The following is a 27,715-nucleotide window of genomic DNA, read 5'->3' as shown; positions in this document are numbered from 1 at the left end:
AATGAGTGTCATGGGTTTGATGACTGTGGAACAGGGAGTCGCTGAATATTGAGTGGTATTTTTAATCTTTTGTTATGTAAAGGCGCATTAAACAAACATTTATCAAGAGCAGGGGAAGGAACAAAGGCAGCCATTCTCACAGTCACTCCCTCACACACGGCGAGCTTCTTCTTCTTCTTCTTCTTTTTTTTTTTAAACAGACGTTTCCGTGACTCATCCATTTTTCCCTGTGAGCGTCGGTGCCAGCGTGCCGCGCCATGACACTGACACCGCAACCGCATATTGAGAACGTGTTGAGATGCCATATGCAACATATGGTCTGTTTTTTTGTTTGGTGGTTGGAGACATGAGCTGAACCAGTTGTAGGAAGGAAGAAACAAAACACTGTTTTAAGGGTACGAGGAGTCTCCGAGTTGGCGCCTGTTGTTCAGCTGTTTGTCAATGGGAACTGAGCAGCAGTGATGCCACAAGAGTTAAAATAATGGAGGAAATTAGAATCCAGCTTACCTAAAATACAGGTCTGTTTCTTCATTACAGCAGACTTGGAAGTTTCTGCTGCTTGTGGGGCTGCGTGCGCTCTGTGGGGATTTAATGCAGGAGTAAAAATCTTTTAAAGCCTTGGCCTCAGGGCAGCAACCAAAAAGGGAATAAAAAGCTAAGGTTTTGTCAGACGGTACCTATGTTTTCATGATTTTGCGTCATTGCTAACTCGGTGCTTCTTTCACTGTATTTACCTGCATGCAGCCAAACTCTGCTCAAACACGATTGGTCGGTGGAACTTACAGAAATTACAGATGGAAAACCTGAGCCAAGAGTTGCCTACAGATACTGTATCTGCACATCTATATGCACATAGAAATATACTGAGTTAACTCCACATGCACTCTAATTGTGCTAGATATCACTGCAGTCACCCCCATAATTCCAAAGGAAAACAAAACACAAACACTGATTCAAAAGCTTTGACCATTTCTGTAATTTTCTATCTCTGCAGTAAAATAAACATCACTGATGCAGAGAGGTCAATCTGATGGTATAAAGCTTAACACTTAGAGTCCCAGGAAGTTGAACCCCATCTTTAGAAATCCACTGAAATGAAACATTTTTGAGGACAAAGTGTCTTTCGACAAGGTTAAGGTCACATTTGACATTTGCGTTATTCAGATTGACTTGGGTTAGAAGTCAGCATAATACATTTTTAATCAGTTCCTGCTCAAAGCAGTCGTGTCAAAGAAATAATTACTACACGCCCTATACGTTACATACATCCATGCCTTGGCTCCTCACCTCTGGATGCCATTGACCTACTTTATATGCATTTCATTCCTCGGCGCAGCGGCCTGCAATTGCTTTAGAGGGTTGTTTAACAATACAATTATACTTCCATTTTTCATCCTGGTTTAGCTTTTCTGAGACAGTTTTGATAGCTCTGTAATTACATCTCTGTTATGAGGGAAAGGCTGTGCGTGTGATAGTGACTGCAGCAGTAATTAACAGAGAAGGGAGTTCTGAAGGAATCTGTCTAGCTACATACTTGTTACTGTCACCTTTACCATAGATAGAGTATTTTTTTTCTTTGCCGCTCCATGCAGGATCTCTGCTGTTTTGCTTTTGTCTTTACACAGAAAACTGATGGAAAAAGTTTAAATATATATTTTTTTATTATTATTATTTTGTCAGAATCTGTGCACCGCCACATGCAGCAGTACGAGGTGGAGTACCTGCAGTTTGCCTTTCGCTGGATGAACAACCTCCTGATGAGAGAGTTGCCATTACGATGCACAATCAGACTGTGGGACACCTACCAGGTACAACAAAGTTATTGTTATTCTGCTTTCTTTTTGTTTTCACTTTATTTGTATGTGTTTGGTTTGCAAGTTTTCAAAAACTTGATAATCTCTTACTGTTTTGATATCAATTACATCTCAGCCAGAGCACTATGATGCACCATTATATCGACGTTCTTCTGTTAACATTACAGATTTTCTCCATGGTGTTCTTGATTATACAGGGCTGGTTGTACAGCTTTACTTTGCTGCTTGGGCCCACCGCACAGTCTTGCTAGTAAAAGTTTACACTTCAGTTTGACAGAGGGGTGTTATTTGTTCATGACATAGAAATGTTTAAAAGTGGGAATAATAAACATTCCTGAAGCATCTGGCAAAGAAATCTCCATGTGTGAGACAAAAGTTTTACCTGAGTTAACTTATGGCTCAATTTTTATTTATGCATGAGTGCCACAGTTAAAGCTTGACGTCAGACTGTGAGAGACAATCTTAATCTCCTTCAAACAAATCTTGACTTTTTTTTTTGTGACATTTACACTGAGCTTATAAGCCAGCTTGTAGAGTCAGAGACAGATTTTTAACCTTGATCGGAATGGTTGAAAACCCCCATAATGCTTGCTTATATGTGTATGTACATCTATATGTATTTCTAATCCACAGATGTAAAATAGCACAATGCACATTTATTAAACAAAGGCCTTAAAAAATCTAAAATTGGCTTAAATTTACATAAGATTTGTAAAATTTTCACAATCACCAGACTATTGTTACTATATATTATATTGCAGGAGTTATGTGTGATCTCAATATTATAGCCATAATGTTTTTGCATCCACAGTATAATTTAGAAGGCTGTAGAAGGAGAGCAGCCAGTAACAGTTAACCTCGACCCCACATACAGCGATTAAGGATTCAGCATATTGAATATAACTGTTCAGATATTTGATATAAAAGAAGGGAAAAAACAATGTTTGTTTGTTTGGTTTTTAAGTTGTAACATTTGCTTCTTTATAGATTGCACTACTGTTTTTAGGTTTTTATATGTGAAAAAAATATTAAACCTACATTAGCTAATTTATTGGTAGGTGTGGGTATGTATTTGGGTTGGGGGGACTTCCCAACATTTATACCTAGCATGGGATCAAATTAAGAGGCTTGCAGTGCACGGATGGAAACTCCAAAGATCTTAAAGAAGAGAAAGGCTTTACTAGTCGGCCTTCAGTCGTTAGTCTGTGAAAACGGAAAGATGCAAGATCAACCTCGAGAAAAACGATTATGAAATGTTTAAAAAGCAAACTGCACTTTAAGTCTAATAATCTTTCTACATTATATAAATACATGTAGAAAATGTTCTTAAACCCAAATGAATATGTACATTTGACCTTTACTATTATTATAACTGGTACCAGTTTACTTGCATGGGCATAACACATTTTTTTTTTTACCATTGCCATTTAGATACTGAATTTAATTTAAAATATAATTTTTAAGTCTTAAAATTAAATTGAACATCTTCATACCCGTAGACTCCCTGAGAGAGTGTAATACTTGTTAGGTTACATGAGAAGTGTCGAAGGAAAAGGAATGAAAACCAAGTTTGAAATAAACTTCTCCCAGTGATGGCTCTGTGCCAGGCCTTTGCAAAAACACGTATAAGCATCTTTGTTGCTGTCGTCTTGCAGTCACAGTTGTTGTTATTCCTGCTGCCTGTTCTCAGCGTCTTCACCGTGACTCAGAGTTTCTGTCCTCTTCTTTTCCTTACGTATTGTTCTTATCTTCCGTTACAGCTGAAAATGCTGATGTTTCTCGTCACATAACCTTTAGCTCGTGTCATTTGTGTTTGCGTCACTGAAAAAGAGACTGCAAGTCTTGCGAGTCTAAATCAGACATTTTTCATAAATCTGAAGTATTTTGCTGTGTGAAATGTAGAATGTAGTAAAGTGAATGAAGGGAATGTGAAGGAGTAAAGTCTGCAGAAAGATTCAGATTGACTGCAGTAAAAATAGACGTGTACAAGAACAGAATTATTAGGGAACTAAAACAGAAAAGCTAAACATGGGCATGTTGCAGCTGAAGTACATAGTTCACTGCCAACAAGCCATAGCTAGTAGTAAACAAATATGGTCAAAATCTGTATGAGCTCTGGCTTTGGGGAGTATAACATAGATCGCAGCTGGCACACAAAAGGGACATGGCAGAAGCATGTTTGTGCTGTGCTTGAATTAAAACACCTTCAGGGTATTTGAGGTCCACAGTGAATCAGATTTGTCCTTTCCATAAAAAAAGTCTGTGTTGTTGTTTATCCAATCTTCTCCCATGAATGTCGAGTTATATATTTTAATTAATCACTCACAGTTTACTGTGTGAAAGAGGAATTGTGATAGAAGTAATAGCTAATGAGTCCAAATTGTAACGTAGTAGAGAAACACAATAAGCTACAAGTAATCCAAGGAAGGGGCAAACCGGGGGAGCTACAGATTAACAAAGGAAAGGGAGCGATATTTCTATACATGCACATTATAAGGATAAGGATTAGTGGATACATGTGGGAATGTGACAAAGTCTAAACAGTAAAGTAAAGCAAGTCACAACTACCAAAGTAAAACAGCAAATAGCCCACCCCTCCATAAACAGTAACTGGAACCTAAATATAACAAGAACGAAAGATTCAAGTTACTAGAATCTAAAGAAAATACAACCTCGACCTAACAATAATCAAACATTATGTGTGTAGAATCAGAACAAAATCAAACCAAACAAATTTCATAACAATAAATAAGAACCCAGAACGCTGCAAAAGCCAAAGTGTTGTACCGTTATAGAAATGGTAACATCAACAAAACATGTGAAGTCAGAAAAGAGATTGTGAAGTGTAGAAGTTCAATATATAAATAAATATAGATGGGAAATTATTAAATGGACAACTCCCAAATCCAAATCCAGTAACAGGTGTTCTTGAAACATTTGTCATGTCATTAGGTGAAAAGAATAACTGCAATTTGGCAGTATTCCTCATATGGAAAAAAGCAGCATTTCAATACAACGCTGACATGTTGCATTTTAGCACTGAATCCAAAATAAATCCCTGATTCTTAGCACTGTCATGAAGGGTTAATGTCATTGGGCTTAAACATCTCACTATACTCACTGGTCTGGTCGGGAACCCAAACCAATCACTATTTGTATTTAACTGAAGAATGTTTTTGGAAATTCAGTATTTCAGATTACTTGAGGGACCTGAAAATTATCTTCATAGAGAGGTATGTTTGTGTGTTGTCCACATAGAAGTGGAAGGCAACATTATGCTTGCGGGGAAATGGAACCTACAGGGAACAATGGAACTGCCCAGTGCAGCCGAACGATATCAAAGACTCCAGTCTCAGCCTGTCAATAGGGAAGCAAGAGGTAGGAAAGGTGGGGGCCGGGAGGTTAGCAGCAATCAAATTTCAAAATAAGGTTGCTCATCATTAAATCGATTGCGGATGGTAGTGTCTTCTCATGAAGCTAAATAAATAAAAATACAACATGCTGAAATGAGCCACAGAATATACTTGAACATAAAATCTTGGTGGAATCTGTGTGTAGGAAATGCTGTCTGTGCTATGCTCTGGGCTATTCTAATTAACTATTTGAAAAATAACAAACTAAAGACCATCTTTTTCGAGATATAGGAGCAGACCCAGCTCTACTATATTAAGGTCTGTATTATATAATGTCTGCATGGTGTCCATAGTAACAAGCTGTTCCTTTTTATCTTTTTATCATGTATCTCTAGTTAAGAGCTGACTGTTTTGGAGAACAGAAAATACTGTTGTCTTCTCTCTATAATCCACTCAGAGAATCATAAACTACGTGTGTCCCACAGAAACATTGCCCTGGCATTTAGTCATAACTCATGTCTCATGTCCTGAATGCTGTTTACACAGTGATGTCACAATAGTGACTACGCTGATAGTTAGCACCGCAGGGCAGCCTCAGTTTAGGTTTTGATATTCTTTGTTACAAATTATCTGTCGCACATACCAAATGGAAGACGATGCTTCCGCAAGCCTTACATAACATTTAAAACTCTATGAAAACAAAAATCTATGAGTTAAGTTGCCTCTGCAGTGTTTGTTTAGTAGCCATACAGTACTATGCAGAAGTTTAGCCAAATGAAAGCACTCAGTTGCTTTAGCAGTCCCTTTAACCTTTAATAAAATATCAATGAAGTAGATGTATAACTGTATTTCATATAATTACTTTTCCTACACTACATACAGTCATAGTGTACCACTACAAGTTTGATCTGATATTCAAGAGTGTTGGTGGCAGCTATTGTGGACCTGAGCATCGAGCCTAAAGCTGGGGCTAGGACTGGGCTCCAGAGGTCTGGTAATGTCACTTGTTTCAAACTTGACAGTTTGGGAAGTGTTGTAGTCTTCACCAAAACCCAGAGTCAGTTCAGATGGTGTGAGCGTCTGACACGGCTGGCTCTTGGTCACTTCACTGTAGAGGTGGGAGACCCTTGTTTTTCCCTGAAAGAAGCTGGAGGATGTACTTGCAGCTGAGGAGAAGGGTGTGCAGGCCACTTTGCTTAGACTGCTGTTGCAGCACTGAACCATAGAGAACAGGCAGGATTCATTATAGCTTGAGTTTAAAAAACAAAACAAAAACAGCACAAAACCAGGAAGTTTAGTGAGACATTATGTAGTGCAACTAGAACCCCTAAAAACAAAACAAAAATTATATTTTTAGTTTATACCTCAGACAGTTAGCAAAAACACACTATAATAGTTCAACCTGAAATCTTCATCGAGGTCTGGCATACACATCGGAATTAAATATCAGCTGTATAGCAGTCTACCAACACCTGTGGCAGACTATACAACGGTGTTAAAATAAAGGCAAAACCCACATGCAGCATAGAAAAATACATAATTTTTGCGAAATAGAAGATTGAAATATAGAAACTCTGAAGTGACCCTCTGACCTTGAAACAAAAGAGGACTACAAAGAGCCCTGTAAAAGAATAAGAATCCCTCCCCATTGAGTCAATAGCTTGTAGAACCACCTTTAACAGAAATGACTTGAATTGTTTTCTTGTGGAGGGATTTTGACTCCCTCTTTACAACATTGCTTTAGTTCGTTGTTGTTTTTCCCGGCATTTGTCTGTACACAACTCTCTTAAAGTCCTGCCACAGCATTTCACTCAGGTTGTGGTCTGGACTTCGACTCAACCATTGCAACACTTTGATTCTTTGCTTTTTCAGTCATTCTGTTGTAGATTTGCTGCTGTGCTTGGGATCATTGTCCTGTTGCATGACCCCATTTCAGCCAAGCTGTCGGCAGTTGGCCTCACATTTGACTTCTTGAATATTTTGGTGTACATGGTTAACTCCCTGAGGGGAAGGTGCCCAGGTCCTGTGGCAGCACAAAAATGTTTGTGATGATATTCTGTGTTTGGTTTTTGCCAATCATGGAACTGTGCATTATGGTCATCTGCACTTTGGTTTTGACTGCCCAAAGGACATAATTCCACAAGTCTGATTGTCTGATTGACGAGTCTGCATGGCTAAGGCGTCTAGCAGATTCACTCCAAGGAATCTGTTGATGTCAGGGTTAGGGTCTATTAAGATTGCGGTATTTTGTTAACACACACCTAAAAGTTCCAGACCAGCAAACTACCAAATCTTCTGCTTTTCTAGAGGTGCTCACCAGTGATGATTCTATTTATGCGTTCATTTGATGAGCAGTATCTGGCTTCGACTTACCCTATTAATTCTTATGAAAACAATGAGAATGTACTTTGTGTTTCGCAAGAATGCATAGACTGTAGCTCAGGAGGTAGAGCAGGTCATCTGCTGATTGGAAAGTTGGTGGTTCGATCCCGGGCTTCCTCTCGTCTGCATCCCAAGTATCCTTGGGCAAGTTGCTCAGCGATGCATCCATCAGTAAGCACTTAAAAGCATAGAAGATGATGAATGGGTGAATCTAGCATGTTGTATAGAGCGCTTTGTGTACTCCGGGAGAGTAGAAAAATGCTATTTAAGTCCATTTACCATAGAGTGCTATGAAATATTTCTTTTTCATATGACTGCATGTGTTTGGTCCACCTCAAGTCGAGCAGTGAATGATTAAACAGTGTTGTTGCTTTGTCGTGACTTGACAGCAACGCTGGTACACATTGTACTTGTAATGCATCCTCTAAATATTTGATGTTTTACAATGTCGTTTGGACGGCACCCTCGACACACACCTTTTGATGCAGCACACAAACTCACATTCACCTCGTCTTGGCAGGCTCGGTCACAGTCCCTCACCTCCAGTCCTGACCTGGTAGGGGAATTAGGCCATTTCCACTCATGAAACTTTCAGAGGAGCTGACAGCAAAGCACAGAGCTCTTCTTATCTGTTCTACTCTGCTAGTCTCTGTTGTCCTTTTTAAAACTTTTTCATCGCATTGCTTTTCTTTCACGCGCCCCTTATGCCCTTTCTTCTTGTCATCTCTCTTCTCATCTCCCAGTTTACTCTTCTATCCCTTTCCCTCCTCTTGCTCTTCTCCATCACACTTGCCCTCAAACTATTTTTCGGTGTGTTTACCTTTGCATGTAGTTTTGACCTTTTCCTGTTTGCCTAACAGACAGCTGATAGTTTAGTGGTTGTATAAACCCCTTTACAGCACAACCACATGCATTATTTAGTAATGTCTAGAAGATTGTTTTGTAAAAAGGCTCCTTAATTCATGTTCTTGACTTATAACGAAAAAACTAGTGTGTTTGGGTTTCTCCCAAATGCTGATATTAAACAGAAAGACCTTACCCTTTGCCACTGAGCCTCAGTATATGTGTGTATGCGCGCCTGTGCGAGTGTCTTCCAGGGGAGATTTTAACCTGAGTGTTGTAATGTCTCTGTTGTAGTCTTCTCTCTGCGGTGTGGCCATCTGTTCAGTAGTGTGATCCAACACAACACAGCGCTTCCTCTTTCTTTCTCTGCGTCTCGTGTCATCTCTCTGTCTGCAGACTCTTCTCAACATTCGTTTGTTCTCTTCTCTTCTTTTTTTTTGTCTATTTTGCCCTCAGCCTGCTTTTCCTCTTTTTCTCTCCGAGACTTGTTTTTCCCCCTCATTTGTCTCTATTGATCTTTGAAAGAGGGAGAAAGGCACAAACCAAGAGAAGGACACAAGATATAGAGCGAAACACGCTCACATGCACAGACTGCTCTTCCCTTGGCCGAAAAACGGGCAAGCAGACAGACAGACAGGGACCAAATTATCCCTGTTGCGTGGAGCATGAAATTAGCAAGTAGCTCAGTGTGGCAGCATTAGCATGGCTGTTAAAGGGATACCATGACATTTTGGGTTTCTGAAACATGGTGCTTTTTCCATATGAATGGTTGAATTTACCAAGCAGGAAGCTGTTTACCTTTGTTTAAAACCACTGGGTAAGATCTAACCAATTGTATGGATTGCTAGTGGAAATAAATGTGGTAATTTACTGCAACATAGGTCAGAACATTAGCTTAGATTAAGGTTAAAAGCACAGAGCAAATTAGTCAAATGCACACAGGAGTAGTCGGCTTCTTCACAGACGTTGAATTATTTTTGCTTTGATCTCCTTATTAATACAGCTTTTACATTCATTAGCGGTTGAAGGAACTAAGTAGCCGACTATTATTGAAGTAGTGAGGCACAGTTTGTAATCTTGTGCTGCTTTATAGTTTCACTTCACTACATTTCATGGAAAGTTTATTCATTTTGTAATACATCAGTTACACACACAGACATAATGTTTGTTTTTAAATAGTTTTTTTTTTTTTTTTTTTACATTATTGCCATGTTATGTCAGACAAACATAAACAAAAAATGGATGGCTGTCTCATTTCAGTCCTTCCATTTGTCAATGCCAGCCAATCAGAAGAAAATTAGCTTAAGAGGTGAAGAGCTGAAACTGTATCATTATCTTAACTTGTAATTTTCTTGTTTTAGCATTTCCCTGTAAAGCAATTTGTTTTTTGATTATTTTGAGCTGTGGATCATCCACGGCTACTCTAGTAAAAACTGAAAATACAAATGTGCAGCTGTGAGTGACCTGAATAAGCCACTTTAAGCTTTAAACCGGTGTTTTCCAACCTATGACGCGCGTGATGTTGCATTAAGACACTTTCTCACTCTCTCACAGTCTGTTTCTAAAACCTAAAAGAGAATTATGGATTTCACTGCAGGGCAACCTGCACGTGGCGAATAAAGCCTTGATTGATAAGACTTGCTGAACTAATTAGCTGTTAGCAGTTTTATCAATCATGTATTTGTTAACTACTTCATACTTTTTTTTTTTAGTTCAAACGACATTTTTCAAATAAAGCGATGCTTTTGTAGTTATATTTTTACATGGTTGTATCTGAAGTAAAGAATTGGAATTTCTTCTACCAACTTTTCCAAAGTTTTCTCTTTGTGGATGTAAATAAAAGCTGCCACTTAAGTAAGGGGGACAATCCCTGAGGAAGTGTCCCTACTCGCTTTGGCTGCCTTCCTGCGTCCTCTCCATAGCCGTTGTTGGCCCTGCGATCACTCCAAACAATCAGATGGGCCTCTGTAGACAGGACCCTGGTCACTGTGTTTTCTCTCTGCCATGTTCTCACTGTCGTGAGGAGAAATATTTCTCTCATTTTTAAAAAAAAGTTTTGTTCTCCCTCACCCCATCTTGACATCGAAGCAGCATTTTAAGTGTCACACTGGTAGCATTTACCACAAACTTCAATGTATGGTTTCCCCACACATTATCACCTATGTTCTCTAAAACCTAACCATGCATTATTGGCACTCATGCTAGCTTTGAATGCAATTATTTTCTTTTAAAGTCAGCCTGCTCACAAACACAGAATGAGAGTGAACAGAAGCAGCAGGGTTCCAAAATGAATTAAATCCATGGCAAAGTGGGAATTCAGATTTTATCATTTTTGCCTCCTTTTCCCCTTTTGATTAGCTCTGGTGCTTTGTAATTTTAAGTGTTGCCTAGAGCAGGGCAACGCATTAGAGCAGCATGCACAAAAACACTACGCTGAACTTGACTGGAATTATATTCAAAGCTGTTTGCCTGAAAAACTCTGCAAACCTTCTCACTTTCTCTTTAAAAGGATTGCATCATGAGTTGACACTTGTCGTCAGTTTTTATTTTTTGTGAGATCCCACGTCCCAATTTACAATTCAAAATATCCCTGTCTTGATATCCGGTGTTTAAATTCATCGTGCACAACATCAAATCCAGCTACGAGTGCGCAATTCCACACAGGAATACTTGTACAGCTTGTAGCAGTTAATGCCAACTTTTGCCAATCACTAATGTTGCGATGTTCCTACACAAAGGATAGGAAGGGAGCTTGATCATATTCAGTCTGTGTAATTGTTACATCACTTTGAATCTGCTCCATTATCATCGCCTTTTCACCTTGTCTAGAGACGACTCGTCAGAGTATCGAGTTTGTCCCACGTCAGGCCGGTTTGTCTTGGAGCAATGAGACTAGTCAGACAGCCAGCGCAGCAGTTTAGAGAAGCTATGACATTGCGCTACTCCTCACTCTGCATTCCTCATTCCCTCTCTTTTCTCCTCCGTTCACCCTTAGCCTCCTACCCTTTATGTCTCTGGTGACCCCCCCTCCCTTTTACTCCTCCTGTTCTCCCAATCGACTGCACTCAGCATACCCCTATCACCCCGAGTCCTTCGCCCCCCTGTTTTCTCCGTACTTTGATCAGCGGCGCTTGTCAGTCAGAGTCTCGCGTGTCTCAGCCAATATGGCTGCCCTGACACGAGGAGGGTGGAGGACCAGGCATAACAATGGAGGAGGAGAAGAGGTAGAGACAAGTTTGACGGAGTCACCTTGACTCCTACGACAAACTTTGTTTTGCAAATCATAATGACGAGTAAGCCTTGAGCACCAGCGGCAGCAGATAACATAGCTGTGGATGGGGCAGCAAGAAAGAGCAGTGTGCCGATGAAATAAACGGATGGTGGTAAAGGACCATTTACAAAATACCATTTTATTTATATTTATATTTGAGTTACCAGAGTCTATACAACTAAAAACTAAACCAATATAAAATAATTAAGACATTTCTCTGTATTCAGAACTGATTTAGATGAATTGATGCTATTATGTCTGTGCCTCAACTGGAACTAGAACCAGGAACTCTTGTCATTAAAATTAAGATCAGTTGTTTAGATGGGTGGAACTTGTATTATGACATATCCTGGCTCTGCCTCATACTCTGGCTAACCCACAAGCTCTTTAAGGGGCTACATCTATTTTTAATTTAGCTGAACTCTTTCTCTCACCCCAACCGGTCGCAGCAGATGGCCCCGCCCCTCCCTGAGCCTGGTTCTGCCGGAGGTTTCTTCCTGTTAAAAGGGAGTTTTTCCTTCCCACTGTCGCCAAAGTGCTTGCTCATAGGGGGTCATATGATTGTTGGGTTTTTTCTCTGTATGTATTATTGTGCGGTCTACCTTACAATATAAAGCGCCTTGAGGCGACTGCTGTTGTGATTTGGTGCTGAATAAATAAAATTGAATTGAATCAGTCATTTAACCGGAATATGTGTAACATAGTAGCTCATTCGGCTCCTGGTCCGTCATAATTTACAGGTTCGTAATGTGTGAAGTGAGGTTTTTACAGTGAATATATCTTTGTATCTGTCCTCTTTTGAAAGCACGGTATGTATATGCGGGGCTAGAAGCTTTCACAACAGCCTGTTCCTACAGGTGGGTGGATCGATCAATACTGTGTTTATAACCCTTAAGTTGAGTATGTAGCCCACTGAATTTTTCAAAAAGAAATTATTTTTTGAAAATAGAAATGAGCAATGTCTGAATGTTTTTGTGTTGACTGTCACATCCATTTTATTTTTAGCCTTTAGCACACATTACATGAGATACATGAATAATATATGAAAAGTCTGTTTTGTTGTGTTAACTAATTGTTGTGGAAAGTAAATTTAGTGGTCATTAGGATGTGTTTAGCTTGCACATTTCATCTTATAAGTCATGACACACCGATCTCCCCCACATAAGCTGCCTTTATAGGTTAAAAGTATCAGTATCGGCAATACTGGCCCTATATTTACTTGGTATTGATCCATACCAAACTATCACACACTCCTACCAGTTATCTTAATGTGTGGAGTTCAGGGGCCATCTGTAAATTGTAGCTATGGACAAAGAACCACAGTTCCTCTCACCCGGAGTTGTGTGAAGCAGAGAAAAGCACTAAATCCTCACCTATCAGAAGCTCCATCAAGCAAATATTTGAAATTTAAATGACTCATATGATGAACCAATTATCAGACTTGACTGTTCATTTTCTGTCAGTCAGCTAATCCACAGATCCTTTCAGAGCTAATAAACTTAAAACAGTTTTAATCATTACATAGAAATGCTTCACAGGGCAGCCTGTCAGTCATGCACAGAACAAATTATGAACAGTTTTAAATTGTATTTATAGCAAACAACTATTAAACATGCACATTTTTTGAATATTGAGCCATTTATACTGTGGCCTGCATTACTTCACAGGAACATCAGAATAATTCTGGCCTACAGATGCAGTGGCATTTAATAATTTCAACTTCTGTGCCTTAAACGCATTAAAGTGAAGAAGAACACGAGTCATATACCACCAATAACTATGCAGTCGGTGGAGGCAATAGATTTCACGTTAATGCTGGATTGCTCGTGGAAATGATAGATGACAAATTTTATATTAACTGTCAAGAAAAATCACTCTCTAAATTATGAAATAGTCTTCACAGTGGGATTACAGAGAAAGAGGGAGAAAAGTGAGTAGCAGACATTTGTTGAATGAGACTGAAGGAGGTGACAGATTGTAAGAATGGAGTGGCGACAGAGAGGGAGTGACGGGGGGCAGAGCGAGAAATAGAGCGGAAGTCAGAGTTTCACGGCCCCGCTGGTGCCCTCAACCATGAACTCTCTCTCACACACACACAAACAAACTCATAGAAGAAAGGAAATTAAAACTTGGTGAGTCTTTGGAGAGTGATAAACATTGTGCTCCCATATGCCACTCATATACTCACTCGTCTCTTTGTGTGTGCGCGCTCGCATGTTTGCTTGCTTGCTTCAGTTGTTTGCTTCGGCTGCAATGCCCGACCAACAAGCCACTCACCTGCCAGTTTACAACTCCCATCACGCCATGCTTCGCTGTTCACAGACACCCCTCTTTTTGTCTCACCACTCCCTGCACTCTCCATTATTCACTTTTTCATTGTTTCTCACGCACACAAACAAACAAACGCGCGTGCACACAGACGCTGTTAATTGCATAATTGTAAAAACTGGTTTGACTAAGTGGGAGGCAAAGCGAGAAGGAAACCGAGCGACAGGATATGTACGCAGAGGCGTGGGGAGAATCTATCTGTCTGCAAAAACCTAACAATGTTGTGGGGGGGAAAAAGAAAAAAGACAGAAAGAGAGAGCGAGAAGACAATTTCTGTTTTTTCGAACATCAAATCTCTGTTCGTTTCTGTATATCCATTATTAATCTGTTTGTTCCTTCCTTCTTGGAGGGAAATTCAATTATCACAGAGGAAAGGCAGTTTCTGATAATTCCTGCAGAGTTAAGGCTCACTGTTATCCACTGCATAAATGAGCATGGTGATTAAAGATCAGCTCGTACACTTGATTACAGTACTTGGCGAAATATGGAACATGGCACTGTCTGTGTTATTTAAATGCAATAAGTTAACTGACCAGTGTTTCTCCCTGATTGACTGTTTTGTGGGGCGGGTGATCTCCACTGCGCCGACCTCTGAACCACTCTCTGTACTGTGTATGAGAGAATAATGGACGGTTTGTCAGTAAATGCACTTCCTCTTCTGCCTTTGAAATGAAGTTAGGGTCTGAAACTCGTGTGCTGCTGAGTTATAGCCGCTGTTATACGGTCGAGGAAGCACTGCTGATGATACATTGCTGAGTTATTGGAACGTACAGCCTTTGGCATTTTACTAATCCACCTGTGCCAAAGAGACTGCAAAGTTTAATATCAAATTATAGGACGTGTGTGTTTCATGATTTTGAGCACCGCAGTGCTCCATTTGTTTTTTGTTTTTTTTTCTAATACCACGCACTATTAAAGTGGACACATCAAGACGCACACTTGCAGAATATTCATTAATTTATGGGATTATTAGGAGTGTTTTTCTTGCTCTAGTCTTGCCTTCCCTGTGCGCTGACCACTCATGTTCCCACATTTCTGAGCCAGGAAAAGCCTGCTAGTGAACATAGAAATTCATGGGTGCAATTCCATACTTAAATTGCATTGGTTAATCAGGCTTGTCAATAAACTTGTCAGTTTGTTATCCTGTTTATGTAGTGGTCACTTGGTAGCAAAATGTCCTGTTTTGATCTCTATTTCAGTTCTGAGAAGTTGAATTGAAACAGGAAAACAGGAAGGGCTTTGCAAGACTCAGCTAGGAGATTTTATTTTCCTGAATTTCTGACAAGTTACAAAAAAAATAAAAAATGGAGAGAAAAATTTCACGTATTGCTGTCAATCTCAAGAACAGGGAAAAAAGCAATGCTACAAAATATGATTAAAAGTGTCTGTCCAGGGGAGATAAGGTTACAGAGCCCTGCCGCACTTGCATACAGACTGCCTCTCGCTCACTCAGTCACTCCTATACTGTTTACATCTCTCTCTTTTCTCTGCACTTTTGGTTGCCTTTTCTTGCCGTCAGACTGAAGCTGTGTCCTCTTACGCAGCTCCTGTCTTCCTGCCTTTGGTTGATTTTTGACTTCCAGATTCATGCAAATGTTTGGTTGTCACTCCAAGCTATTTATACAGGAGTTTTTATTTCTTCCCCAGCTGTTGTCACAAATAAGCCTTGCCCCGAGCTTTATTTGAGACTCAGTCTGGCTGTCTTTAATACCGGCACATTTGTTTGGAACAGCAAAATTTTAGGTGTCCAGTTAAACCTCACTGTACCCTAAAATAACACATGTTGTAACCTAACTTGTCAAAATGCCTCCAGAAAAGTCCTCATACCAGGATGTACTTTGAATATTGTGTTCCTTCTCTAAGGGACCGTATACTCCTAAGTCACTTGCATTCAAAAGGCCTTGGTAATTATCCCCTCTGTGATGGTGCTCTGGAGAAAAATGAATAGAACAGGGAACATCTTATCCTTTGTCTTACTCCCTTTTTAATTCCCTCTGCTCATTGCAGAGTTATAAAAAAAAGTAAGCCACCATACATAACGAGCAGCTGAAATAAAAAGCTGTGCAGAGGAAAAGGGGATTTGTATCTTTCTTTCTCGCCCTGCAAATGTAAATTTCTGGATTTTGACAGGAAAAGAATGTTTTATATTCTCCAATTTTTTTCTATTTTTTCCCCTCTGTCTCCTTTTTCGTATGCGTGGCTAAATACATCATGCAAAACTGCTTCCAAATCTTCCCTAAAATGAAATTGTGATGAAAGACTGGAGTGTTTGAGCTTCTCAGAGATGCTTTGCTCGCACTCTTGAACTTCCGTTTGAACAATATAACATATCTGAGATGGAGGTGTTGTTTGTTTTCATGCTGCAAAATGTTAAACTTGTGCTAAATCAACATCATATGTTTGTTTTTTTTTATCTCGCTCACCAGGCTGAACCAGAGGGCTTCTCCCATTTTCACCTGTATGTGTGTGCGGCCTTCCTGGTGAGGTGGAGGAAAGAGATCCTGGAGGAGAGGGATTTTCAGGTAACGGACACAGACACAGAAGGCGATGGTGTTGATATTGACATTTGTTTACATAATATGAATATTTATAAATGCCATACTTTGGTTATAGGGGTTGGGGTGGATGTAAAATTGTGTTTCTATGAGAAAACTTGTTTTTAAATCATAGACCGTCCACAGTAGTGCATATACAGCACTGTGCAAATTTCTTTTGGTTGCCTTGGAACAATAGAAATGGATATTTATGAAAACGTGCAAGCATATGTGGAAATATAACAATGTGAATTTCAGATACTGTTCATCGTGTGATTCGATCCATTTTAGCTGCTACTTCTTTTGTTTTCTGAGCCTTTGGTGGCTCAGAAGTTGCTTTTTGCAGATGATGTGGTTCTGTAGGCTTTATCAGATGGTGGGCTCGAGCTTGCCCTGGAGCAGTCCTCCAAGTTTGACACCATGGTCCACAACTGGAAAAGTTGGGAGTTCCCACTGCAAGTCATGGGCAAATTACTGCCCCAGATGTCTTGGGAGCTTGGAGAGGGCAGTGGGAGATTGACAGATGAATTGCGGCGATGGCTCCAGTGATGTAGACACTGGACCTGTTTGTCGTGGTGACAAGAGAATTGAGTATTAAAGCAAAGCTGTTCATTTACTGGTCAATAGTGAGCGAAAGGACGAAATTGCAGATACGAGAGGTGTGAAAGAGCTTTCTCTAAAGCAGTGGTTCTCGGGCTTTTTACATCTTCCCCCACAAAGCAGGAAGAAATATTTTCAGGCCCCACCTAAACAAAACAATGACAGAAAAGCCTAGCTGCAACTTTATTTAGATAATAAACTCATTCACAATAATGCCTTTGGTAATTTTTTTTTAAACAAACAACTTTCATTTCAAACAACTATTTGTAACTTTTGTAACTAGACTGCTTCATTAGTCTGCACCACTTCTTCAAAAAAGCATCAAGTTAAACAGAATGTGAATATTGCCAAACATGGAAAAATAAAGTTCAGTCTTAGTCTTACAAAAAAGAAACCCAGAAACATGTGAACAGAGATAATACATATATATATATCATTTAGTGAGAATGTAATACTGTTCACCCTTAGTGACTGCAGTGAGCCTGTTTTTGACTGCACAGCTGTGGTGGGGCGTGGTCTGCTGCGGGGAAGGCGGACGCACCTGAACGGCACCCCCAATCACTCAAAGTAGATTTGCTATTCCTCCACATCGAAAGGAGCTGGTTGAGGTGGTTTCAACATCTTCTGGGCACGTCCTGGGCAAGATGTTCTGGGAATGTCCTACTGGGAAGAGACCAGGACATACCAGAGAGATTATATCTCTCGGCTGGCTGGGAAACTCCTTGGTGTTCTCCTGGGTGAGCTCAAGGAGGTGGCTAAAGTGAGGGAGGTCTTGGTTTATATGCTTAGGCTGCTGCTACCACGGAGCGGTTAAAAATGGATGGATTGGACTTCTTCTTTAATCTTCCACGTGTCCACTTTCCTCAGATTTTTTTTATCCACACACTGCACACCATGTTGAGGTGCCTCAAGTGTTTTGGGAGTCACCTTGCCAGTGCAAAATAACTTTATCATTCCTGTTAGACTGTGTTAACAGAAACTGGAACAAATTATGGTTTTGTTAGACAGGCAGCTTGTTACAAAGCACCTAAAGACACATTTTAAAACAGGCTTTTTGCTAAATGTACTATTATATGTGTTTGAATGATTCATAGGTTAGTGTTAACCAAGTTCAATAAAACAAAAACAATAAAATCAAAATGGTCAGATACAAGGACTGGTCTGAAAATGAGTGGTGGAAAGTAGCCAGAACACCTGGAGAACTGCTCAGGAGCACTTTTTAAAAAAGTAATAATAAATTCAGACTCCTTGGAAGCAAAATATTTAAAAAAGTGATGGGTGGCTCAAGACTTCTGCACAGATCGGTGAATTAACTAGGGTAATTATTGTCGCTTGTGTCTATATGGGGGAATAAAAAAAAGATCTTAAAAAATAAAATTCCCAGCTGCTTAGTCCCAGCAGGGGATTAGTTTAGGCTTGGAATAATTCTGCAGCAACTGTGTGGTAATGATGGCAGAAAAATCGAAACCCTTTCGGCAGCAGAGAGAGCGATTTGCACTCTGAGCACCAAAATACTTCAGATTTTGGTCAGTAGACGGCAAAACTGCGGAACCTTAACTGTGCCGACTGAAGTGTTATTGAATAAACCTTTTGAAGTAACTAACAGGAGACTCTTCACACACAGCACGTCCCAGAGATAATTGTTGTTCCATAGTTTTCGAGGCAGAACTTGCTCAGTGTGTTGAATTTCCACTTGAGATTTTACAAGTTGTGATACTTGAGAGGTTCAAACCTGTGTGGGCTGTCCGAATACTACAGATGTACACAGGAAGTTACACACGGTGCTGCTTTTTCTGTCCAGTTGGTGATGCTGGTGGTGATTTACTCTATGCAGATGATCTGTCGGTTGTGCGAAAGCAATATTAAAACAGTCTGCCAGACTGCGGAGTTGTTCATGGCCTACATGCCTCTCCATTACCTCCCTGGTCATTAACTGCGAGGTTCAAAAGTCGTTGTGAGTGCATTAGTAGATGACAGTAGACAGCTGCCAGAAGGTGACTTTGGTTGCCAGCTCACTGGGGGGACTTGCCTTCTTAACGGTAGCAACACATTCTAGCATCGTCACATATAAACCTCATATCTGCTCGTTGGCAGCTCTCTCTGATTCTCTGTCTTGTTGTATTCTTCTAACTTATCCGTTTGGGTTTTTCTCAGTGCTCTGTTCTCTATTTTTCTTCTTTTTAACATTTCCCTCTACTTTCTCTGCTCCTTTCTTATCTTATCTCTGACCTTTCTCTCTTGTTTATTGTTGATGTCTTGTAGTCCTCTGAGTCCTCTCACTTCTGTGTTCACAAGTCAGAAATATAAAAAACATCATAAGGAGGAGGATGAGACTGAGAAGTAATCTTACGTGATACTTGAGATAACATTGACATGGAGGATATAAGATGCTCACAAGCTGCTTTGACTGTCCAGACAGCTGAGCAGATCTGCTTTGCTAAACACAAGTGTTAGGATTGGACAGATGGACACTTTGTAATGCTTGTGCCTGCATAAGTGTCGTCGCTAGGTGTGAGTTTCTCTTCTAACCACTATGTGAAGCTCAAAAATACACACTCTTTTAAGCTTGCACAGTGTTTACATTATAACTTTTTGTCTTAAATGTGCTTTAAGTGCATGTGTGTGTATTTGATTTGATTTTGTATTGTACACATGAATGCATGCACAGACACATATTTACACTTCCAACTTTAAAGTGTGACTTTCTGACTGGTTTTGCATGCGGCCGATGCAGTGGCAAACAAGGGCAAACAGTCTGTTCTCATGAAAAAGACAAAGAAATGTGAGGTTTTGAGGAACGAGAGAATCTTAATGGGAGAGTAAGAACAGATGCAATTTTAGAGCCACGGAGGAGAGAAGTTTTTGCACCGAGACCATAAATACGTTGTTGCACACTTTCCTCTTGTTGTTCCTGAGACAGTTTTATTTAGACCAGTCTTACGGATGATTAATTAAAGCCGAGCCTGCTTTGGTTTGCAGCTTGCAGGCACTTGAGGCTTGAGGCAATACATTTCAGAATGAAGCCAATAAACAAAAGGACTGCAGTATCTGGTTTCCAAAAACACTGAAAGCACAGCTGCCTCTTGGTTGGAAAATATGTAAACTGTGTTATCTATGTTAAAGAGGTATATTTTTACTCGTATTTCTGAATTATGGCTAATCTCATTGGATGACTGATGTAGCACAGCTCAGTACTGAGTGGATATCAGCTGATCAGCTAATAACATAGTTTTTATTTGCTAAAAGAAGTGACTCGTAGTACTTCAGAGGTCCTACACAGGTCTGTTTGACTTCAGAGCCCCTCAGTTGGTTATATAGAATGAAAAGAGTGACAAAAGTACATCTGAAATGAATACAAGCAGCAATCAAATGGCTTTACTTGTGTTCTTGATATTTGACGGTCATGACCTCAAACCATCTTTTCTGTGCCTCCTGTTTCATCACGTAATAAATGTGAAGAAGTCTTCAAAAGTCGCACGAGTTGGTTACAGTTCTGAAAAATGTGTGCTTTAGGTGGAGGCCAGTTGATTAACCCTTTAAGACCTACCATAGAACCAAGTCCGCCAGAGCTTATATTATATTTTTACATGCTGTGGAGCCATTTTTGGGAGCATTTCAAGTTGATGTACATCAATACAACCATTATAGCCCAGATTTTAATAATATGTATTCATTAAGTGCATAGTAATTACATAAATTGCAAAAAAGTGCAATAAACTACAAAAAAATTGAAAATCGTTTTTGATTTTTTAACATATATTTGTAGTTAGAGAAATTTAAGAGGCTTATCCCTCAAAACTGTAAATACAAAAAAGTTGCACAAAATAGTTTCCCACCACAGGAAATTTATTTTGAGTGTCTTCATAGTTTTATTTTTGAAATACACCAATTTTTATACACTGCAGGAAAAACGAAAATAAATATTATACTGCAAATTTGCAAAAAAGCAGCATATGCATCAAAATAAACTATTTCCAGCAGTGCAATATGAGTCCTAAGCATCCCAGAAACAACACAGAAAGTCATAAAGTCAAAGATAACTTTTAAAAAGAGCAGTATAGGCCCTGAGGCCCTGATCGCAAAAAAGACTACATTTCCGCGAAAATGACGTCACTTCCGGTTTCGGCCAGGTAATGGCGGAAATGCAAAAGTTCGCGCTGACGTCTATTCCAACGTAGGAAGTGTTTTGAACAGCTGATCGGACCGGTAAAGCGTGTTTCTGGAATATTATGTTTTTGTTCCTGCAAGCGCTTTTTATGCAGTTTTTGCAAAGCTTTATGTGGAAGGAAACCGTGACCTAGGACAAGCTGATGGCACAATATGTAAGTACAACTCCTCCGGTTTCATATGCAAAAAAAATTTTTGCGCTACCTTACGTGGTTGCAGTGCTACCGGGATTTAAAAATAGTTACGCATAACAGAGCGTTCCCGCTCCGATCGGCTCTAAAGGGTTAAAGATGGTTCATCCACTCAGTGAGACACTGGAGGCTATCAGAGTCTGAAGATGAGACACTGACTGACTCGTCTGTCCTTTAGTATTCTTCATATCGAGCTTAAATAAACTGGTACTTCTTGTTGGAGTCCAATTCAGATAGAACTTAAGGTGGTTCTAGTTTTTTTTTTTAATGGGTTTCTGCAGTTTGAGACTATGCACACACAAAGTCCTTGCTAACCTTTTGTGTCATTAGGGGATTGTTGGGATTGTTGGCATGTTAGCATGACATCCTGTAAGTTATTTAATGGGGGGATCTCCACAGATCTGGCTTGTTTGTCCAGCACATCCCACATTGATTGAACTATATTTTAGATTATATTTTCCTCCTTTTCCTTGATATATTTTGATTTTATAGCTACAGTAGGTACTCAGTCACCCACAGATACACACGAGAAACAACACACATACTCATAAATAGCTACAGCCAAATGTCATCCTGACATTTTCCCCCACCCAGTGCACAACAAATGAGCTCTCATCATCTATTTGTTTATGTCTTCACGGGAAGTTGTTGTCGGTACGTAATGGAACACAGATGTCCTCTGTGTGTTTGTCTGTGTGTATCAGTTTGTTTATGTTATGGACTGGATGCATATTTATTTATATATATATATATTTATATATCACGAATATATTGAAATTGTGGATTTGAGTTAAAATTACAGAAAGTTTTACATGAAAATATACAAACCTTTACTTTTGTTTATGGCCTTTGACAGGCATATTGCCTTAAAGGGGGGGGATGGTTTGTTTTCTCTCATTTGCTAATTCAATTTACCAAGTTTTTTGATACAGATTAGTGTCTGTGTGGAAAGATAAGTAAAGATTTCTTCTTCTCTCAGCTTTAGTGGGTAATTCCAAGAGATTTCTGCCTCTGATCCGCTGAGCCTTAGAGTTTAAACGTGGACCTGCCAGGTTCTTAAGGGCCTGTTGAACAGACCTTATCTCCACATGCTTTATCCAGCAACCCTCACATCCCTCTCCTCTCAAGCCTGCTTTTCCTTCTCTTCCAATCTTTCTCACAATCTCGGTTAGTCTTTTCTTTCTCTTACTAATTCCTAACTTCTCTGGGTTTTTTTTTGCCACTTTTTATTTCTTTGAGTCTCAGCTTCGTATTTCTCTTTTTCCTGGTCTCTTTATTTCATTCTGGCTTTCGTTCTTTCGCCATTTATCTCTCTGGCATTTATTCTTTTTCTCGCTATCGTCTTTTTCTCTCGCTTCATTGAACTTTATCTTTTACAACATAAATAGTAGAAGGATTCTAGTAGGGCTGTGCGATTAATCAAATTTTGTTTTCAGTTTCATTTTTGTCTTCCAGCAATTATGAAAACCAGATATTGGAGACAAAATTGTTCTGTATTCATTTTCACAAAGACGTTTTCCTTTTTATCTTGTGATTCAAATGTGGCGCAGCCCCTTTTGCAGTATTACACTTTTGCTGCTGCCTAAAAGCCCAAATTATTGTTCAGCTTGAGCAAAAATGGGGCAAAGAGGTTTTCATTTGTAAAATTTGTAAAATGTATCTCAAGGAATTAAATTCTTAAAAAGTTTTTTAAATAAAGCCTGTCGTCTTCAGAGTTTCTTTCCATGTCTGTGAGGAGTCAGTCGGTGCTGGCTTAATACCCTTCTTCCAATTGACACCTCTGGCTCATGGCACCACAGCAATTCCAGTTAGAGATTCATTAAACCAATGAAAACAATAAGTCCACATCTTTACATATCTCTGTCACCACACTGTTCAAACTTTTGAGAACTTGTAATAAGCCCATCTCAGTGCAACAACATGTTTATTTCATGCTTGTCCCAGTGGGGATGTTGTTTGCCTCAGATCAGCATCTCTGGCATTACTCAACTCTCTTTTCCATTCCTATTTAACATTCTTTAAGGGAGACGTCTCCTCCTTATATTGTCTGCTACAACATGCATGCAAACACGTAACACACGCTTGCAGCGGTATAATAAAGGTTTCCAACCAGTTTCAATCAATCTGCTCATTATTACACTGAATTGCTTCTCCAATTTCCCCAGGCCTGGAGGGAAAGTTCACTTGTAGCAGCTAGTTAGAACAGTACAACATTAACAGCTTGTTCAGCTCACAGTTCTAAATTGTTTTGATTGATTTGAGCTTTGTTCAGGTGGAAAACGATATGCTCTTGAAAATCTATGGATAACGTTTTTGTCCTAGATCGAATACTCGAAAAGCCTCAACTTTGTTCTTCTGTTTATTCTGGTGATATACTGAGTTCTCTAATTCTGCCCAGTCACTGCAGTGTAGTCACTAGCTGTGGAAAAAAAACGTGAGCTAATTGACTTTAATGTTAAATGTAGAATGTGAGGAGCAGCGGCGTATGACAAACTGCTGGCGAGTTACATTCTCAGGGTCCTCAGAGGGACCGCGAATGACTGATTCACTTTAATAGTTTTAATTAAAAAACGCATGCACAAAGTAATTTAAAAGGATAATTCATGCATTGTTATCAAACATAGTAGGGAGAGTAGCTGTGAATCTCCTCTCTTGGTTGTGGGATTGGATTGGTTAAGCTGCAAAATGAAAAGCAGGAGTATGGCACTCCCTAAGCAATCTGCCTTTCACCGTTCCACCTCAGCTAGCACACTACCGCAAACTGCCGGCCTGGGCTGCATGGATAAGTTGGTGCACGCACATTTCCACGGATTCTTTTTCCCTCTGTCACTCAGAGTCACACGCCCATAGACATGACAACATAAACAAGCACAAAAGCTGTTCTCTCTCACACAATACTATTTCATTCACACATTTGTGAGTCTACTAGCATGCGACCACTTTGAAGCACACACCCACATACTGTACGCACAGTAATGGGCAAGCAGGGGGATATAATGCAGGTATGTGTTTGCACTGCTGTTTATAGGAAAGGCCAGCACAGTCAGCACATTCCCATTAGTCTGTAATGCCTGCAGACGCTAACATTGCCACTGCAGAACTCCTAAGTGACAATAAAAAGCCTCTCCTCTTTTGTTTCTAAGACTTGACTGTGGCCTGCAAGTTTGACTAGTATTCACAAGTCCCTTAAGATTCACATGTAAGAACCATGTAACCGTGCTTTGTTTGTGATATTTTGAAAATGAGCAATGACCACTAGCCATAAATTCAGTTTGATGCTGCTTCTTGTTTGGACTTTAATACCAACTCATATTCACTAATGATGTACTCCTGTTTTTTGTTTCTACTGCATAATGTACACTTGCAGTCAAATGTTTACATGTTCTGGTGATGAACATGAATCTTATGGTCTCGCCTCCAATTAGTTTTTCAGTTAAAATGGTTGCTTTCTGGGGCAAAACTGACTTTTAACTGTTAAATATATTTTTGATGGATTTGAGGTCGAAACTTTGTTAACCTTCCTTGTGTCCAGGTTTACACTGATGATTGGAGATTATGCTAAAGGATTTTGAGATTGTCTGCCAACTTTATTGTTACAAACAATGTTACGCCTTCTCTGGTAGAAAACAAGTACTAGAGAAAGATGACATGCTTAAAAGTTTAATACAGCGTTCTTGGACTTGATTTGCCACATACCTCTGGAAATTGTGTTTAAACATCTGAAGCTTTACCTTTTATTTTTCCAGTCCACCCCCCACCCCCACCTTTTTTCACGTGGTCAGGATTAACCAAGCTTTATCTCCTCTGTAAAATTAAGCCAACACTTGATCACCACAATATAACACAAAGTATGTTCAACTTTAGGGATATCTGTCTCTCCAGTTACGAACCTTAAACCACTGTGAATCCAGTTCACCTGCTTTGATGCAAATAAAAGTGACAGCAGGTACACTGGAAAGGCAACCCCCAAAAAAGGAATGGGTTTGTGGATAACGGCCACACACTATCACTCGCTCCCTTCTACTTCCTCGCTCCTGCCTGATTTTCCTCTAGTTTGGTCTTTAGTTTGTGTCCTTTTCACTACTGGTAGGATGAGACAGTCCCTGCAGCCCATTCAGGTAGCACAGGTAATCCAGCTACTACAGAATGGCACATCCATATATGGCATTACAAAAAAGGTTTGCAGTGGCACGCAGAGAAGCTACAGGCTATACTCAGTCATGATTACCAACAGAAAGTTTACTGCCCTTGGCCTTGACAAGTTAAAGACATTTTGTAACTTTCAGCTCTGCTGAATTAATCATCTCACAGGGTGTATGTACATTTCTCACCTTGTGCATATAGTATTGACCCCGAGTTGATTTCAGAACAGCCCAAATAAATTAAAACTAAACTCTTGAGTTTCTTTTTTCTTAAAGCTGTATGTTGTGCAATGCTTTCACCTAAAATAACAGTTCAAAGACTTTATTGTAAGCTCAATATGGGAGTGACATTCATATTTATGATCAGTGCATGCAAAGTGTCAATCTCCAGCTCTATGTGTTTTCAACAACTTCTGTTAATCATGCATCAGGGCATCATTATATACAGTGTATGCAACTAAACTGACCATGGCCATCTAAAATTGTTACCTTGAGATTTATATTAGTAAGGACTGCTGAATAGTCTCTATCCTGAGGATGCTCGATCCTTGTGATTGTTAACGTGAGGCCAAGCGTTTGTGTGAGTACAAAGCTTTTAGTTCTGTGTAAACGATTACAGTTTTTTCAACAAGGCACCGAGGAGATCGGTCGTGACGGAAGTGAGAGGTGGAAGAGCCAAAGAGGGAGAAAAAGATATTTTCTCACTTTAATTAATGGTGTGTGAAAAAACTGTGGACCTTTGTAAATGTCAGCTGCTGTCCTCAGATCAGTTACGTGTGGAGAACGCCTTGGGTTAGCCAGCCTTGACAATCACGGAAAGAAGGGGTACTCCAAAGGAACCAGAGTGTTCTGGAAATGTCAGCGCTATTTCAATCACTGTCACAGGGCGCAAGGAGCAAAACCTTGTATAAGATCCTTTTTGTTTTTTTCCTGGACTATGAGCAGAAAACAAAAATCCCAATATAACATAAATACATTGCAAAAACGGGCAAGTGCACCACTCTTGTGTTGTAATATAGAATATATGTAAATAGACTGTTGTCAGGACAAAAAGCTTACCCTGCCGCTGGTCTTTATAAAAGAGAAGAGAAACAAGCCTTTTCCCTATTTAGAGTGCTTATCTGCACCACCCATTTCTAAATAATAATGCAATTATTTTACTCTGTGACACAATTCACAGAGGTCTCCTTTGCAAGAAGAAAACTCCAAAAATCCATTCAGTCTAATTATCAGAACAAAGTGTGTCCCTGTCGAGACGCCAGGACAAATTGGAACTCTGATGATTTAATCAGGACATCTGGTCACTCTAGATGTTTTATTCTGTCAACACAAACGCTGCAGTATGTTGTGAACAGTGTGATCCAACGAGTCCTCTACTAGAAAGAAAAGAATAGTTTTATGGATGTTATTTTAAGGTGCCATGTGGTAAAAAGTTCTTTTTCTTGCCCATTTCTCAAGCTTAAAGTTTGTTGTCCTGATTAACTTTTCTTTTTTTTTGTCTTTGCTTGCATATGTGTACATGAGTTGCTGTCAAGATCAACACCTTGCAATTTCGCGTACAGAAGCCGGTCCCACCTCTGATCATTAATTCCATACTTTTCACCCATTTATCACAACAAAGACCTTCTCATTTTCTCTTCCTGAACTTTCTTCCCAAACTTGGTTTGCGTCAGCAAACGCTCACAGGGGTTTGTAGCTGCTCTGATTGATGACACTGTAGTCAATAGTGTCGAAAGTGAGACAAGGCCACCTCCGGTAAACAGCTTTTAATAATCACCTTGCTGATTGAGTGCTGCGTCCAATTTGGTATATGAATCTATTCGTGCCAAAACAAGAGGAGAGGAATAAAGGACCGGAAAACTCAGAGCTTATATGGTGGAAGTAATTGTGTAACCCTCCACCCCATCCTCCCGTTTACTCCGTGACATCCTTTTCTTATGGCTTTTCTTACGCCTACACGCTTTCCATCATTGACAGCCAAAGTTTGCTTTCAGGCTAACTCATGCCGGCTTGTACTGTGAATTAATTTGCTGTACGATTTTGATGACCAAAGCTGTTTGGAAAGTCAGTCATCAATCACGTGTTCACAA

The 27,715-nt window shown here is 39.7% G+C and overlaps 1 protein-coding gene across 3 annotated transcripts in view; it reads left to right on the top strand.

Annotated features, from left to right (window-relative positions):
• Positions 1-27,715, top strand: part of tbc1d22a (TBC1 domain family, member 22a) — a 164,953-nt gene that overhangs the window by 120,337 nt on the left and 16,901 nt on the right. For all 3 annotated transcript variants that reach the window (XM_085251273.1, XM_085251274.1, XM_085251275.1), the window contains 2 exons: positions 1,681-1,808; positions 16,418-16,513. In XM_085251273.1, the coding sequence (XP_085107399.1) occupies positions 1,681-1,808; positions 16,418-16,513 (224 nt within the window). The remainder of the gene's footprint in view (positions 1-1,680; positions 1,809-16,417; positions 16,514-27,715) is intronic.

Source organism: Mchenga conophoros, linkage group LG17 (assembly GCF_057382185.1).
Source record: "Mchenga conophoros isolate Kocher_MC1m ecotype Shallow Benthic linkage group LG17, M_conophoros_male_GT1.1, whole genome shotgun sequence".
Taxonomy (NCBI): domain Eukaryota; kingdom Metazoa; phylum Chordata; class Actinopteri; order Cichliformes; family Cichlidae; genus Mchenga; species Mchenga conophoros.
This window is presented reverse-complemented; position numbering and strand designations above follow the sequence as displayed.